The following is a 14,254-nucleotide window of genomic DNA, read 5'->3' as shown; positions in this document are numbered from 1 at the left end:
GCATGGAAGAGCACTAGTAAGCCAGTGACTCAGTCCCCGTAATATGGTCAGAGGCAGGGAATCCCAGTGGAGAGAGGGGTGCTGGCCAGGCAGAAACAGCAAGGGCAGTTCGTCGCTCCAGTGCATTGCCATTCCCCTTGGCCCCCCTGGAGGATCACTCATCGGCTATCAGGCATTATATCTGTACCTGTCACTGTGCTGCAGAGAGCTGCCTGATATATGTAGACCGAAACACACACACTGAAACGAGCGCAGACACGCACACACCTCGCTGGCTTCAGAGTCAGACAGCCGCCCACAACTCCTCATTTGTCCTCCTCCGTGTGTGCAGAAACACTAATAGCAATGAGGATGAATGAGTACATAACCCTTAGTTATTAATGAGTCCTCGTAATGCACAGGAACAACGTGTGCTGAGAATGGAAATGCAGGATCCATGATTGTAGGTTTAGTGTTTCATTCACTCTCACAGGATCTTAACACCATTAATATGTGTCCTTGCAGGTCCTGAGAGGTACAATACTGGATGGAAGGTTGAAAGGGTATATAGAATAATCTTCTCTCCTTTTGATCCACCTCTCGCTCTTCTTTTCTCTGTCACTGTCCCTCTTTTCATCTCTCTTTCCCTCCCCTATCTCTTTCACTCAATCTCTTTCTCTCTTCCTTGCATCCTTAATCTGTCTCCCATCTTCCACACACTTACCTCTCTCACCTATCCCTCTCTCCTCCCTCCATCCCTCCACCTCTCTCCCTCTACTCTTAGACGTTGAGACTTGTGAACATGGATGGAGGAAGTTCCATGGCCACTGCTACAGGTGCGTGTGAAAATAATACCGTTCTACAAACTTTGCATCTAAACATTCATCGCAAATCAAACAGTGTCATATACAGTGCCGTCGGAAAGTGTAGAGACCCCTTATTCTAAAATTGATTAAATATAATTTTTTCCTCAGCAATCTACACACAACACACCATGATGACAAAGAAAAAAATGATTTTTAGAAATGTTTGTCAATTTTATTTTAAAAACATACCTTATTTACATAAGTATTCAGACCTTATGCTATGAGACTCTAAATGGAGCTCAAGTGCATCCTGTTTCCATTGATCATCCTTGAGATGTTTCTACAACTTGATTGGAGTCCACCTGTGGTAAATTCACTTGATTGGACATGATTTGATACACCAGTCTATATTAGGTCCCACAGTTCACAGTGCATATCAGAGAAAAAAACCAAGCCATGAGGTTGAAGAAATTGTCAGTGGAGCTCATCCCAAACCATCTCAATTTGGTTGAGGTTGGTTGATTGTGGAGGCCAGGTCATCTGATACAGCACTCCATCACCCTCCGTCTTGGTCAAATAGCCCTTACACAGCCTGGAGGTGTGTTGGGTCATTGTCCTGTTGAAAAACAAAGGATAGTCCCACTAAGCCCAAACCAGGTGGGATTGCATATCGCTGCAGAATGCTGTGGTAGCCATGCTGGTTAAGTGTGCCTTGAATTCTAAATAAACCACTGACAGTGTCACTAGCAAAGCACCCCCACACCTCCTCCTCCATGCTTCACGGTGGGAAATACACATGTAGAGATAATCCGTTCACCCACACCACGTCTCACAAAGACACGGCGGTTGGAACCAAATATCTCAAATTTTGACTCATAAGACCAAAGGACAGATATCCAACGGTCTAATGTCCATTGCTCGTGTTTCTTGGCCCAAGCAAGTCTCTTCTTATTATTGGTGTCTTTTAGTAGTGGTTTCTTTGCAGCATTTTGACCATGAAGGCCTGATTCACGCAGTCTCCTCTGAACAGGTTGATGTTGAGATGTGTCAGTTTCTCTGTGAAGCATATATTTGGGCTGCAATCTGAGGTGCAGTTAACTGTAATGAACTTATCCTCTGCAGCAGAGATAACTCTGGGTCTTCCTTTCCTGTGGCGGTCCTCATGAGACAGTGCATTCATCATAGCGATTAATGGTTTTTGCGACTGCACTTGAAGAAACTTTCAAAGTTTTTGAAATTTCCGTATTGATTGACCTTCATGTCTTAAAGTAATGATGGACGGTCGTTTCTCTTTGCTTATTTGAGCTGTTCTTGCCATAATATGGACTTGGTCTTTTACCAAATAAGGCTGTCTTCTGTGTACCCCCGCTACCTAGTCACAACACAACTGATTGGCTCTAATGCATTAAGAAGGAAATAAATTCCACAAATTAACTTTTAACAAGGCACACCTGTTCATTTAAATGCATTTCAGGTGACTACCTCATGAAGCTATTTGAGAGAATGCCAAGAGTGTGCAAAGCTGTCATCAAGGCAAAATGTGGCTATTTGAAGAATCTCAAATATAAAATATATTTCAATTTGCTTAACACATTTTTGCTTACTACATGATTCTATATGTGTTATTTCATAGTTTATATCTTCACTATTATTCTACAATGTAAAAAATAGTCCAAATAAAGGAAAACCCTGGAATGAGAACGTTATTCTAAAACCTTTGGCCGGTAGTGTACATTTGCAAAAAATGTTTAAAAAAATGTTTTTGCTTTGTCATTATGACGATTTAGAATAAGGCAATAATGTAACAAAATGTTGGAAAAGTCAAGGGGTCGGAGTACTTTCCGAATGTACAGAGGTTACAACGGGGTGGAAACAGGGCTATATATATACCTCTCAACATAATAGCAACAATATCTCCTATGTTATTCTACTGAAATAACCTGTTTCTCCACTTCAGGTACTTCTCTCACAGACACACCTGGGAGGATGCCGAGAAGGACTGCAGAGTGCACAGCGCCCATCTTAGTAGTATCACCTCAGTCACGGAGCAGGAGTTCATCAATGGGCTGGGCCATGATAACGCCTGGATTGGCCTGAATGATCGCACCGTGGAGGAGGACTTCCAATGGACTGATGTCAATGACCTGGTGAGATTCGATATTCCTCTCTGTCAATAATATGCCAAATTGTGCTCAGTTTGTGAATATATGTGATTTATACCTGTACTTTATCCTCACAGTTGGAATAATATGTGTAAAGTGTAACTACAGCTGTGTAACTGGGTGATTATTAGTTTCTAACAGATTTAAAGCCAATTGACTACAGTATAATAGAACATGATTACAATGTAACATAACTGTGTGGTATTGTGTAGGTATATGAGAACTGGCGAGAGAACCAACCTGATAACTTCTTCGCGGGCGGAGAGGATTGCGTGGTCACCATCGCCCATGAGGACGGCAAGTGGAACGATGTGCCCTGCAACTATAACCTGCCCTACGTCTGCAAGAAAGGCACAGGTAAAACAGCAATGACGCATTTACATGTCAATAGCGTCCTCCGTAAGGGTTTTTGAAACGGCGGGTTCCTAATAGACTGGGTCTAGAAACAGGATGTTATGTTCATTTGGCTTGAGTTGAGTCATCACGAAATACTGTTCCATATTACCTTCCACAGCCTTCATTGTCCTCTGCCTTGTATCCCCTGGTGACTGTTCTGTTTGGTCAATAGAATGTCTGGCAGTGAAACACTTCACATCAGCCCTGAGTGTAAGAGCATAATGACAGTTTTATCAACGGAAAATGCCAGAAGAAATATGGCCCTTTGGTTAAATGTGTCAATCTAGAATTTAGTTCAACAGGTAGTTATTGACTAGCATCAGACATAGTGTCATGCATCATTTTGTTTTGCCTTATCGACAGACAGAAAATAGTGCTATTTCTAAACCACTGAAATTCCCCTAGAAACAACCCAATTAATATGCGGGCTGCCAAACCTCAATAGGCAGCAGTGTGACAAGCAGCTTTTAAGGGCTTGATTCAATCAGATCTGCTTTAGCCAACCTAGCGGTTGTTTTGGCGGTGTTGGAGGGGGAACTGCGTCAGAGCTGTCAAATCATGCTGGAAACCCTAGACCCACTACAAATCGCATACCGCCCCAACAGATCCACAGAGCCGCAATCTCAAATCGCACTCCACACTGCCCTTTCCCACCTGGACAAAGGGAACACCTATGTGTGAATGCTGTTCATTGACTAGAGCTCAGCGTTCAACACCATAGTGCCCTCAAAGGCCATCACTAAGCTAAAGACCCTGGGACTAAACACCTCCCTCTGCAACTGGATCCTGGACATCATGACAGGCTGCCCCCAGGTGGTATGGGTAGGCAACAACACATCTGCTGATCCTCAACACTGGGGCCCCTCAGGGGTGTGCACTTAGTACCCTCCTGTACGCCCTGTTCAGGAGGTCAGAAACCTGGCAGGACAACAACCTCTCCCTCAACGTGAGCAAGACAAAGGAGCTGATCGTGGACTATAGGAAAAGGAGGGCCGAACAGACCTCCATTAACATCGACAGGGCTGAAATTGAGCGGGTCGAGAGTTTCAAGTCCTTGGTGTCCAATGAACTACCATGGTCCAAACACACCAAGACAGTTGTGAAGAGGGCACGACACCTTTTCCCCTCAGGAGACTGAAAATATTTGGCATGGGTCCTCAGATCCTCAAAAGGTTTTACAGCTGCACCAGTACATGACTGGGCCCCAGCTTCCTGACATCCAGGACCTATATACTAGGTGATGTCAGAGGAAGGTCCAAAAAATTGTCAAAAACTCCAGTCACCCAAGTCCTAGACTGCTCTCTCTGCTACTGCACGGCAAGCGGTACCGGAGTGCCAAGTCTGGGACCAAAAAGGTCCTTAACAGCTTCTACCTCCCAGCCATAAGACTGCTGAACAGCTTCTACCTCCCAGCCATAAGACTGCTGAACAGCTTCTACCTCCCAGCCATAAGACTGCTGAACAGCTTCTACCTCCCAGCCATAAGACTGCTGAACAGCTTCTACCCCCAAGCCATAAGACTGCTGAACAGCTTCTACCTCCCAGCCATAAGACTGCTGAACAGCTTCTACCTCCCAGCCATAAGACTGCTGAACAGCTTCTACCTCCCAGCCATAAGACTGCTGAACAGCTTCTACCCCCAAGCCATAAGACTGCTGAACAGCTTCTACCTCCCAGCCATAAGACTGCTGAACAGCTTCTACCCCCAAGCCATAAGACTGCTGAACAGCTTCTACCCCCAAGCCATAAGACTGCTGAACAGCTTCTACCCCCAAGCCATAAGACTGCTGAACAGCTTCTACCTCCAAGCCATAAGACTGCTGAACAGCTTCTACCTCCAAGCCATAAGACTGCTGAACAGCTTCTACCTCCAAGCCATAAGACTGCTGAACAGCTTCTACCTCCAAGCCATAAGACTGCTGAACAGCTTCTACCTCCAAGCCATAAGACTGCTGAACAGCTTCTACCTCCAAGCCATAAGACTGCTGAACAGCTTCTACCTCCAAGCCATAAGACTGCTGAACAGCTTCTACCTCCAAGCCATAAGACTGCTGAACAGCTTCTACCTCCAAGCCATAAGACTGCTGAACAGCTTCTACCCCCAAGCCATAAGACTGCTGAACAGCTTCTACCCCCAAGCCATAAGACTGCTGAACAGCTTCTACCTCCAAGCCATAAGACTGCTGAACAGCTTCTACCTCCAAGCCATCAGACTGCTGAACAGCTTCTACCTCCAAGCCATAAGACTGCTGAACAGCTTCTACCTCCAAGCCATAAGACTGCTGAACAGCTTCTACCTCCAAGCCATAAGACTGCTGAACAGCTTCTACCCCCAAGCCATAAGACTGCTGAACAGCTTCTACCCCCAAGCCATAAGACTGCTGAACAGCTTCTACCTCCAAGCCATAAGACTGCTGAACAGCTTCTACCCCCAAGCCATAAGACTGCTGAACAGCTTCTACCTCCAAGCCATAAGACTGCTGAACAGCTTCTACCCCCAAGCCATAAGACTGCTGAACAGCTTCTACCTCCAAGCCATAAGACTGCTGAACAGCTTCTACCCCCAAGCCATAAGACTGCTGAACAGCTTCTACCCCCAAGCCATAAGACTGCTGAACAGCTTCTACCTCCAAGCCATAAGACTGCTGAACAGCTTCTACCTCCAAGCCATAAGACTGCTGAACAGCTTCTACCTCCAAGCCATAAGACTGCTGAACAGCTTCTACCCCCAAGCCATAAGACTGCTGAACAATTAATCACATGGCCACCCGGACTATTTGCATTGACCCCCCCCCCTTTTGTTTTTACACTGCTGCTACTCTCTGTTTATTATCTATTCATACTCACTTTACAAATGACCTCGACTAACCTGTACCCCTGCACATTGACTAACCTGTACCCTCGCACATTGACTGACCTGTACCCCCGCACATTGACTAACCAGTACCCCCGCACATTGACTAACCTGTACCCCCGCACATTGACTGTACCCCCGCACATTGACTGACCTGTACCCCCGCACATTGACTGACCTGTACCCCGCACATTGACTGACCTGTACCCCGCACATTGACTAACCTGTACCCCGCACATTGACTGACCTGTACCCCCGCACATTGACTAACCTGTACCCCCGCACATTGACTAACCTGTACCCCCGCACATTGACTAACCTGTACCCCGCACATTGACTGACCTGTACCCCGCACATTGACTGACCTGTACCCCGCACATTGACTGACCTGTACCCCGCACATTGACTGACCACTACCCCCGCACATTGACTAACCTGTACCCCCGCACATTGACTAACCTGTACCCCCGCACATTGACTAACCTGTACCCCGCACATTGACTGACCTGTACCCCCGCACATTGACTGACCTGTACCCCGCACATTGACTAACCTGTACCCCCGCACATTGACTAACCTGTACCCCCGCACATTGACTGACCTGTACCCCCGCACATTGACTGACCTGTACCCCCGCACATTGACTAACCTGTACCCCCGCACATTGACTGACCTGTACCCCGCACATTGACTAACCTGTACCCCGCACATTGACTAACCTGTACCCCGCACATTGACTAACCTGTACCCCCGCACATTGACTAACCTGTACCCCGCACATTGACTAACCTGTACCCCCGCACATTGACTGACCTGTACCCCCGCACATTGACTGTACCCCCGCACATTGACTGACCTGTACCCCCGCACATTGACTGACCTGTACCCCCGCACATTGACTGACCTGTACCCCCGCACATTGACTAACCTGTACCCCCGCACATTGACTAACCTGTACCCCCGCACATTGACTAACCTGTACGCCCGCACATTGACTAACCTGTACCCCCGCACATTGACTGACCTGTACCCCCGCACATTGACTGACCACTACCCCCGCACATTGACTGTACCCCCGCACATTGACTGACCTGTACCCCCGCACATTGACTGACCTGTACCCCCGCACATTGACTGTACCCCCGCACATTGACTGACCTGTACCCCCGCACATTGACTGACCTGTACCCCCGCACATTGACTAACCTGTACCCCCGCACATTGACTAACCTGTACCCCCGCACATTGACTGACCTGTACCCCCGCACATTGACTGACCTGTACCCCCGCACATTGACTGACCTGTACCCCCGCACATTGACTAACCTGTACCCCCGCACATTGACTAACCTGTACCCCCGCACATTGACTGTACCCCCGCACATTGACTAACCTGTACCCCCGCACATTGACTGACCAGTACCCCCGCACATTGACTGTACCCCAGCACATTGACTAACCTGTACCCCAGCACATTGACTGTACCCCCGCACATTGACTGTACCCCCGCACATTGACCCCCTGTATATAGCCTCATTATTCTTATGTCATTTTCTTGTTACTTTTCGATTTTTGGGGGTTTGCTTGTTGTTGTTTTTTTCACTTTAGTTTATTTAGTAAATCATTTCTTGAACTGCATTGTTGGTTAAGGGCTTGTAAGTAAGCATTTCACGGTAAGGTCTACACTTGTTGTATTCTGCGCATCTGACAAGTAAAATTTGATTAGATTTGATTTGAAATCCCAAGTGTCTCCCGGCATTATACCTAAAGAGGACATTGCCATTGGCTGCACGGAGTCACATGAACAGAAATCCCAAGTGTCTCCCTGCATTATACCTAAAGAGGACATTGCCATTGGCTGCACGGAGTCACATGAACAGAAATCCCATGTGTCTCCCGGCATTATACCTAAAGAGGACATTGCCATTGGCTGCACGGAGTCACATGAACAGAAATCCCAAGTGTCTCCCTGCATTATACCTAAAGAGGACATTGCCATTGGCTGCACGGAGTCACATGAACAGAAATCCCAATGTCTCCCGGCATTATACCTAAAGAGGACATTGCCATTGGCTGCACGGAGTCACATGAACAGAAATCCCAATGTCTCCCGGCATTATACCTAAAGAGGACATTGCCATTGGCTGCACGGAGTCACATGAACAGAAATCCCAATGTCTCCCGGCATTATACCTAAAGAGGACATTGCCATTGGCTGCACGGAGTCACATGAACAGAAATCCCAATGTCTCCCGGCATTATACCTAAAGAGGACATTGCCATTGGCTGCACGGAGTCACATGAACAGAAATCCCATGTGTCTCCCGGCATTATACCTAAAGAGGACATTGCCATTGGCTGCACGGGGTCACATGAACAGAAATCCCAATGTCTCCCGGCATTATACCTAAAGAGGACATTGCCATTGGCTGCACGGAGTCACATGAACAGAAATCCCATGTGTCTCCCGGCATTATACCTAAAGAGGACATTGCCATTGGCTGCACGGAGTCACATGAACAGAAATCCCAATGTCTCCCGGCATTATACCTAAAGAGGACATTGCCATTGGCTGCACGGAGTCACATGAACAGAAATCCCATGTGTCTCCCGGCATTATACCTAAAGAGGACATTGCCATTGGCTGCACGGAGTCACATGAACAGAAATCCCAATGTCTCCCGGCATTATACCTAAAGAGGACATTGCCATTGGCTGCACGGAGTCACATGAACAGAAATCCCATGTGTCTCCCGGCATTATACCTAAAGAGGACATTGCCATTGGCTGCACGGAGTCACATGAACAGAAATCCCAATGTCTCCCGGCATTATACCTAAAGAGGACATTGCCATTGGCTGCACGGAGTCACATGAACAGAAATCCCAATGTCTCCCGGCATTATACCTAAAGAGGACATTGCCATTGGCTGCACGGAGTCACATGAACAGAAATCCCATGTGTCTCCCGGCATTATACCTAAAGAGGACATTGCCATTGGCTGCACGGAGTCACATGAACAGAAATCCCAATGTCTCCCGGCATTATACCTAAAGAGGACATTGCCATTGGCTGCACGGAGTCACATGAACAGAAATCCCATGTGTCTCCCGGCATTATACCTAAAGAGGACATTGCCATTGGCTGCACGGAGTCACATGAACAGAAATCCCAATGTCTCCCGGCATTATACCTAAAGAGGACATTGCCATTGGCTGCACGGAGTCACATGAACAGAAATCCCATGTGTCTCCCGGCATTATACCTAAAGAGGACATTGCCATTGGCTGCACGGAGTCACATGAACAGAAATCCCAATGTCTCCCGGCATTATACCTAAAGAGGACATTGCCATTGGCTGCACGGAGTCACATGAACAGAAATCCCAATGTCTCCCGGCATTATACCTAAAGAGGACATTGCCATTGGCTGCACGGAGTCACATGAACAGAAATCCCATGCAGCCTTCTTTACAAATTGAAACAATGTAATATGAGATGTAATCCTCGATAAGGCTGATAGAAATCCTTATTATTTCATTCAATTATTTTTCAATTTGAGTGTTATTATTTCTAGAGTATATAGCCTACACTTTCTCGTTCTGAACTTGTATCTGGAGTGGTGCAGGTGTGGCTTCGTGACAATGACCACAGCTGCTCACCTATTTGACGGCTCCAATGCAGTTCCACCTGCGCCAAAACATCCGCTATGCGTCTGCTATCGCCAGTTAACAGTTGAACTGATTGAATCTCGGCCTAAATGTGGGAAAAGATGCTTGTGTATAAAGCTCAAAACAAACATATAACACGGAAGTCTGAATTGCATGGTTTTTTTTTTACTCCTAGTTGATCTAAACAGAAAACTCCATCTCTCGCTGTTGCCATTTTATCTCACCCTACGGATAATTACTTGGGCTACTAAGCCACCATTTGCCATCTTGTATAAAGCTGGCATTAAATTACCAGTGACTGTTTTGCCCTCAGATCTGCCCCCGAAGTCCCAAAATGCATCTCTTTGTTACCCTGATGTAATTGTGACACTGGAATGAGAACAGGAGCAAGGATATATGAGATAGCCGGAAGCCTAGCTCCTTGAATACAGAGCGTGGAAGAGCGAGACAGACAGAGAGAGAGAGAGAGAGAGAGAGAGAGAGAGAGAGAGAGAGAGAGAGAGAGAGAGAGAAATAGATGGAGAGGCAGTGAGAGAGAGGCAGAGAGTGAGAGAGAAATAGATGGAGAGGCAGAGTGAGAGAGAGGCAGAGATTGAGAGAGAAATAGATGGAGAGGCAGAGTGAGAGAGAGGCAGAGAGGGAGAGAGAAATAGATGGAGAGGTAGAGCAGAGAGAGAGGCAGAGAGGGAGAGAGAAATAGATGGAGAAGGCAGAGTGAGAGAGAGGCAGAGAGTGAAGGGCATTCTATGCCATCAAAAGGAACATACATTTCAACATACCAATTAGGATTTGGCTAAAAATACTTGAATCAGTCACAGAGCCCATTGCCCTTTATGGTCGTGAGGTCTGGGGTCTACTCACCATCCAAGACTTCACAAAATGGGACAAACACCAAATTGAGACTGCACGCAGAATTCTGCAAAAATATCCTCCGTGTACAACGTAGAACACCAAATAATGCATGCAGAGCAGAATTAGGCCGATACCCACTAAAGATCAAAATCCAGAAAAGAGCCGTTAAATTCTATAACCACCTAAATGGAAGCGATACCCAAATCTTCCATAACAAAGCCATCACCTACAGAGAGATGAACCTGGAGAAGAGTCCCCTAAGCAAGCTGGTCCTGGGGCTCTGTTCACAAACACAAACACACCCTACAGAGCCCCAGGACAACAGCACAATTAGACCCAACCAAATCATGAGAAAACAAAAAGATAATTACTTGACACATTGGAAAGAATTAACAAAAAAACAGAGCAAACTAGAATGCTATTTGGCCCTACACAGAGAGTACACAGCGGCGGAATACCTGACCACTGTGACTGACCCAAAATTAAGGAAAGCTTTGACTATGTACAGACTCAGTGAGCATAGCCTTGCTATTGAGAAAGGCCGCCATAGGCAGACATGGCTCTCAAGAGAAGACAGGCTATGTGCTCACTGCCCACTAAATGAGGTGGAAACTGAGCTGCACTTCCTAACCTCCTGCCCAATGTATGACCATATTAGAGAGACATATTTCCCTCAGATTACACAGATCCACAAAGAATTCGAAAACAAATCCAATTTTGAAAAACTCCCATATCTACTGGGTGAAATTCCACAGTGTGCCATCACAGCAGCAAGATTTGTGACCTGTTGCCACGAGAAAAGGGCAACCAGTGAAGAACAAACACCATTGTAAATACAACCCATATTTATGCTTATTTATTTTATCTTGTGTCCTTTAACCATATGTACATTGTTAAAACACTGTATATATATATATATATATATATATATATATATATATATATATATATATATATATATATATATATATATAATATGACATTTGTAATGTCTTTATTGTTTTGAAACTTCTGTATGTGTAATGTTTGCTGTTAATTTTTATTGTTTTTCACTTTATATATTCACTTTATATATTATCTACCTCACTTGCTTTGGCAATGTTAACACATGTTTCCCATGCCAATAAAGCCCTTGAATTGAATTGAATTGAGTGAGAGAGAAATAGATGGAGAGGCAGAGTGAGAAAGAGGGAGGGGAGAATATGGGAGCTGTCTTGGCTCTCTGTTACTTGACACTGCTCCATAACAACCCAGTTTCTACCCTTTGGTCAGCATTCAATCTCGCCAACTGTCTTCAGGCGGGATTCAGTAGCAATAGCGCAACCTAGGGAGAGAAGAAAGGAACTGCAAGCAAGATACCATACAGAAACATGCAGGATCTTAATTTGAGCCAGTTAACAACAGCAGGAAAATAATCCTGCATCAACAGGAAATGTGAATTATTATGTGTATTATATAATTAATGGAAATGTTTTAGGGGTTGATGCATTTTTCAAAGTGGAAATTACAAACTTCAGAAGCCTTTTCCTGCAAAATGTATCCTGCAACAAGGTCATCAAATTAAGATCCTACATCTGTAGCTACATACAGTATCTTGTGCTTTTGCTTTGTTGCTCAACACAGACTTTTTTGTTATTGTCGGCCCGTCTGACAGTGCTGTGTGGAACCCCACCCGCCGTGGAGAACGCCCATCTGATTGGCCGTCGGCGGTCCCACTATGACATACACGCTGTTGTGCGTTACCAGTGTACTGAAGGTTTCTACCAGCGTCACATCCCCACTGCACGTTGCCGGGCCAACGGCATCTGGGACCGGCCCAAGATCATCTGCACAAAGTGTGAGTGACAAGCACCAGAAAAACACATTTGTTATGTTCTGAAACGTTTGTTCCCCCAGCTCAGCCATAAACATGTGTGTATTCCCTCTAATATGGGCTCAATAAGAAACGGAATGGTAAATGTTGTCACTGCACCCTCTGTGTTCCCCTCCGTCAGCTCAGCGATCCCACCGGTACCGCCGCAACCACCACCACGGCCAGCGCCGGGAGCGCCGGAACCACAGGAGACATGGAGGAGAGGCACACAGGGAGAGGGAAGATGATGCACACAGCCACTACTGAACCAAATACTACACCTCCCATAATGCCCTGTGCCGGACCCCTGACAATAGTTGACGTTTATCTTTTCCTGACCTATTTCAGTCTGTCTCTTTGGGTTAAAACCTCACTTGAGATACTGTATGTGTGCAAAACCTTTATTCAAATGACCTATTGACATCAGTGCAAAATAAGTGAATTGTTCACACGTACATATCTAAAGTTAGGATTTGTTCCTTTGTTGTTGATTACAACAGTCCATTACAACAGTAATACTTGTTCTCTCGCTAACACGGTCGCTAATATCTAAGAAACAGCAAATCCTTGGCATGTGTATGGATAACCTATTCTCGCTCTCTAAACATAGACAGTGACGTGTGTGTGTGTGTGTCAGGGTGTCTATGCTATGCGAGTGTATGTGTTCTGCAAAGTTTGAAGCTTGTTCTACATCTCAGAACTCATTTTAGTATTCTGTTTATAAAGCACAAATGTAATTAATGCCAGTGAGCTAGTTAGCTTTAAGTCTCAAATATCCCAGAGCTTTTGTATGTATACTGTATTTGTTATGTTTTAGGACTCCTGAATAGCAGGTCTGTTTTATTATTCAACTTACATGCCATTTTTAATATCTGTTCATGTAATGTTACTATTTATTATGGACTCTTCGCAAGTTAATATACAGAATGTTGATTTGTTTTTACATAATCCAATGAGGCAATGTAAAACCTTTTTGTTTTATATTCTTACAATGAAAAGTAATGAAGGTAACCCTTTGATTGCCTGTCTCTGTACTGTAAATACTGTGATGTTTTGTTTGTTTGTTATTGACTGGTATCTGATTGATACCTGAGCCTTGTCATGACCCAGTCATGTACCAGTCATGTACTCCGTATCGCCCTCTCAAATAACAACTAAAACACACCCATTGATCTAGATGGAATAGGATAGATCGAAATACTGCGGACTGGGACAAAACTTTACCAAGTTATCTGCTCGGTGGTCAATAGTCCCAATCTTTGCCCGGCTCCAATATGTGAGGGGCAGGATGCCATGATTCATGATGCATATGGTTCTTCTGATATTTGATTGGGCGTAATCCTTTTTGTTGGTGTTATGACTTCCTGTCCTGCTGTTGTGTTCCATTCTTAATAAAGCTGCAGAAACGTAATGAACGACGACAATGTATCTGGTCAGTTTTGTGATTAAGCTGGGCTCTAACGCTATTACTCCAGTGTTTCTGAGTTTTAATTCTGTTTCTCGACCATATTTCTATACACTACCTCAAAACACTGAAGATTGAGAGTGGTTTGTGTCTAACCCATGCCTCCTATAGCTGAAAGTTGTTGTATGTCTGTGACCTCTATTTACTTAATTCTCTACCCAGAGAAAGAGGCCAATAGTTTCATCCTGTTGGATCAAAGAAGCTGGTCTCTGGTCTCT

The 14,254-nt window shown here is 45.3% G+C and overlaps 1 protein-coding gene across 1 annotated transcript in view; it reads left to right on the top strand.

Moving 5' to 3' along the window:
* Window positions 1-13,995, top strand: part of LOC135559066 (neurocan core protein-like) — an 87,653-nt gene extending 73,658 nt beyond the window's left edge. The window contains exons 15-19 of the mRNA XM_064993418.1: window positions 764-815; window positions 2,743-2,932; window positions 3,160-3,304; window positions 12,374-12,556; window positions 12,714-13,995. Of these exons, the coding sequence (XP_064849490.1) occupies window positions 764-815; window positions 2,743-2,932; window positions 3,160-3,304; window positions 12,374-12,556; window positions 12,714-12,838 (695 nt within the window). The 3' untranslated portion in view covers window positions 12,839-13,995. The remainder of the gene's footprint in view (window positions 1-763; window positions 816-2,742; window positions 2,933-3,159; window positions 3,305-12,373; window positions 12,557-12,713) is intronic.
* Window positions 13,996-14,254: the final 259 nt, after the last annotated feature.

The sequence above is a fragment of the Oncorhynchus masou genome, chromosome 17, assembly GCF_036934945.1.
Source record: "Oncorhynchus masou masou isolate Uvic2021 chromosome 17, UVic_Omas_1.1, whole genome shotgun sequence".
In the NCBI taxonomy this organism is placed as follows: domain Eukaryota; kingdom Metazoa; phylum Chordata; class Actinopteri; order Salmoniformes; family Salmonidae; genus Oncorhynchus; species Oncorhynchus masou.
The sequence above is the reverse complement of the archived record's forward strand: the minus strand, read 5'-3'. Positions and strand labels throughout refer to the sequence as shown.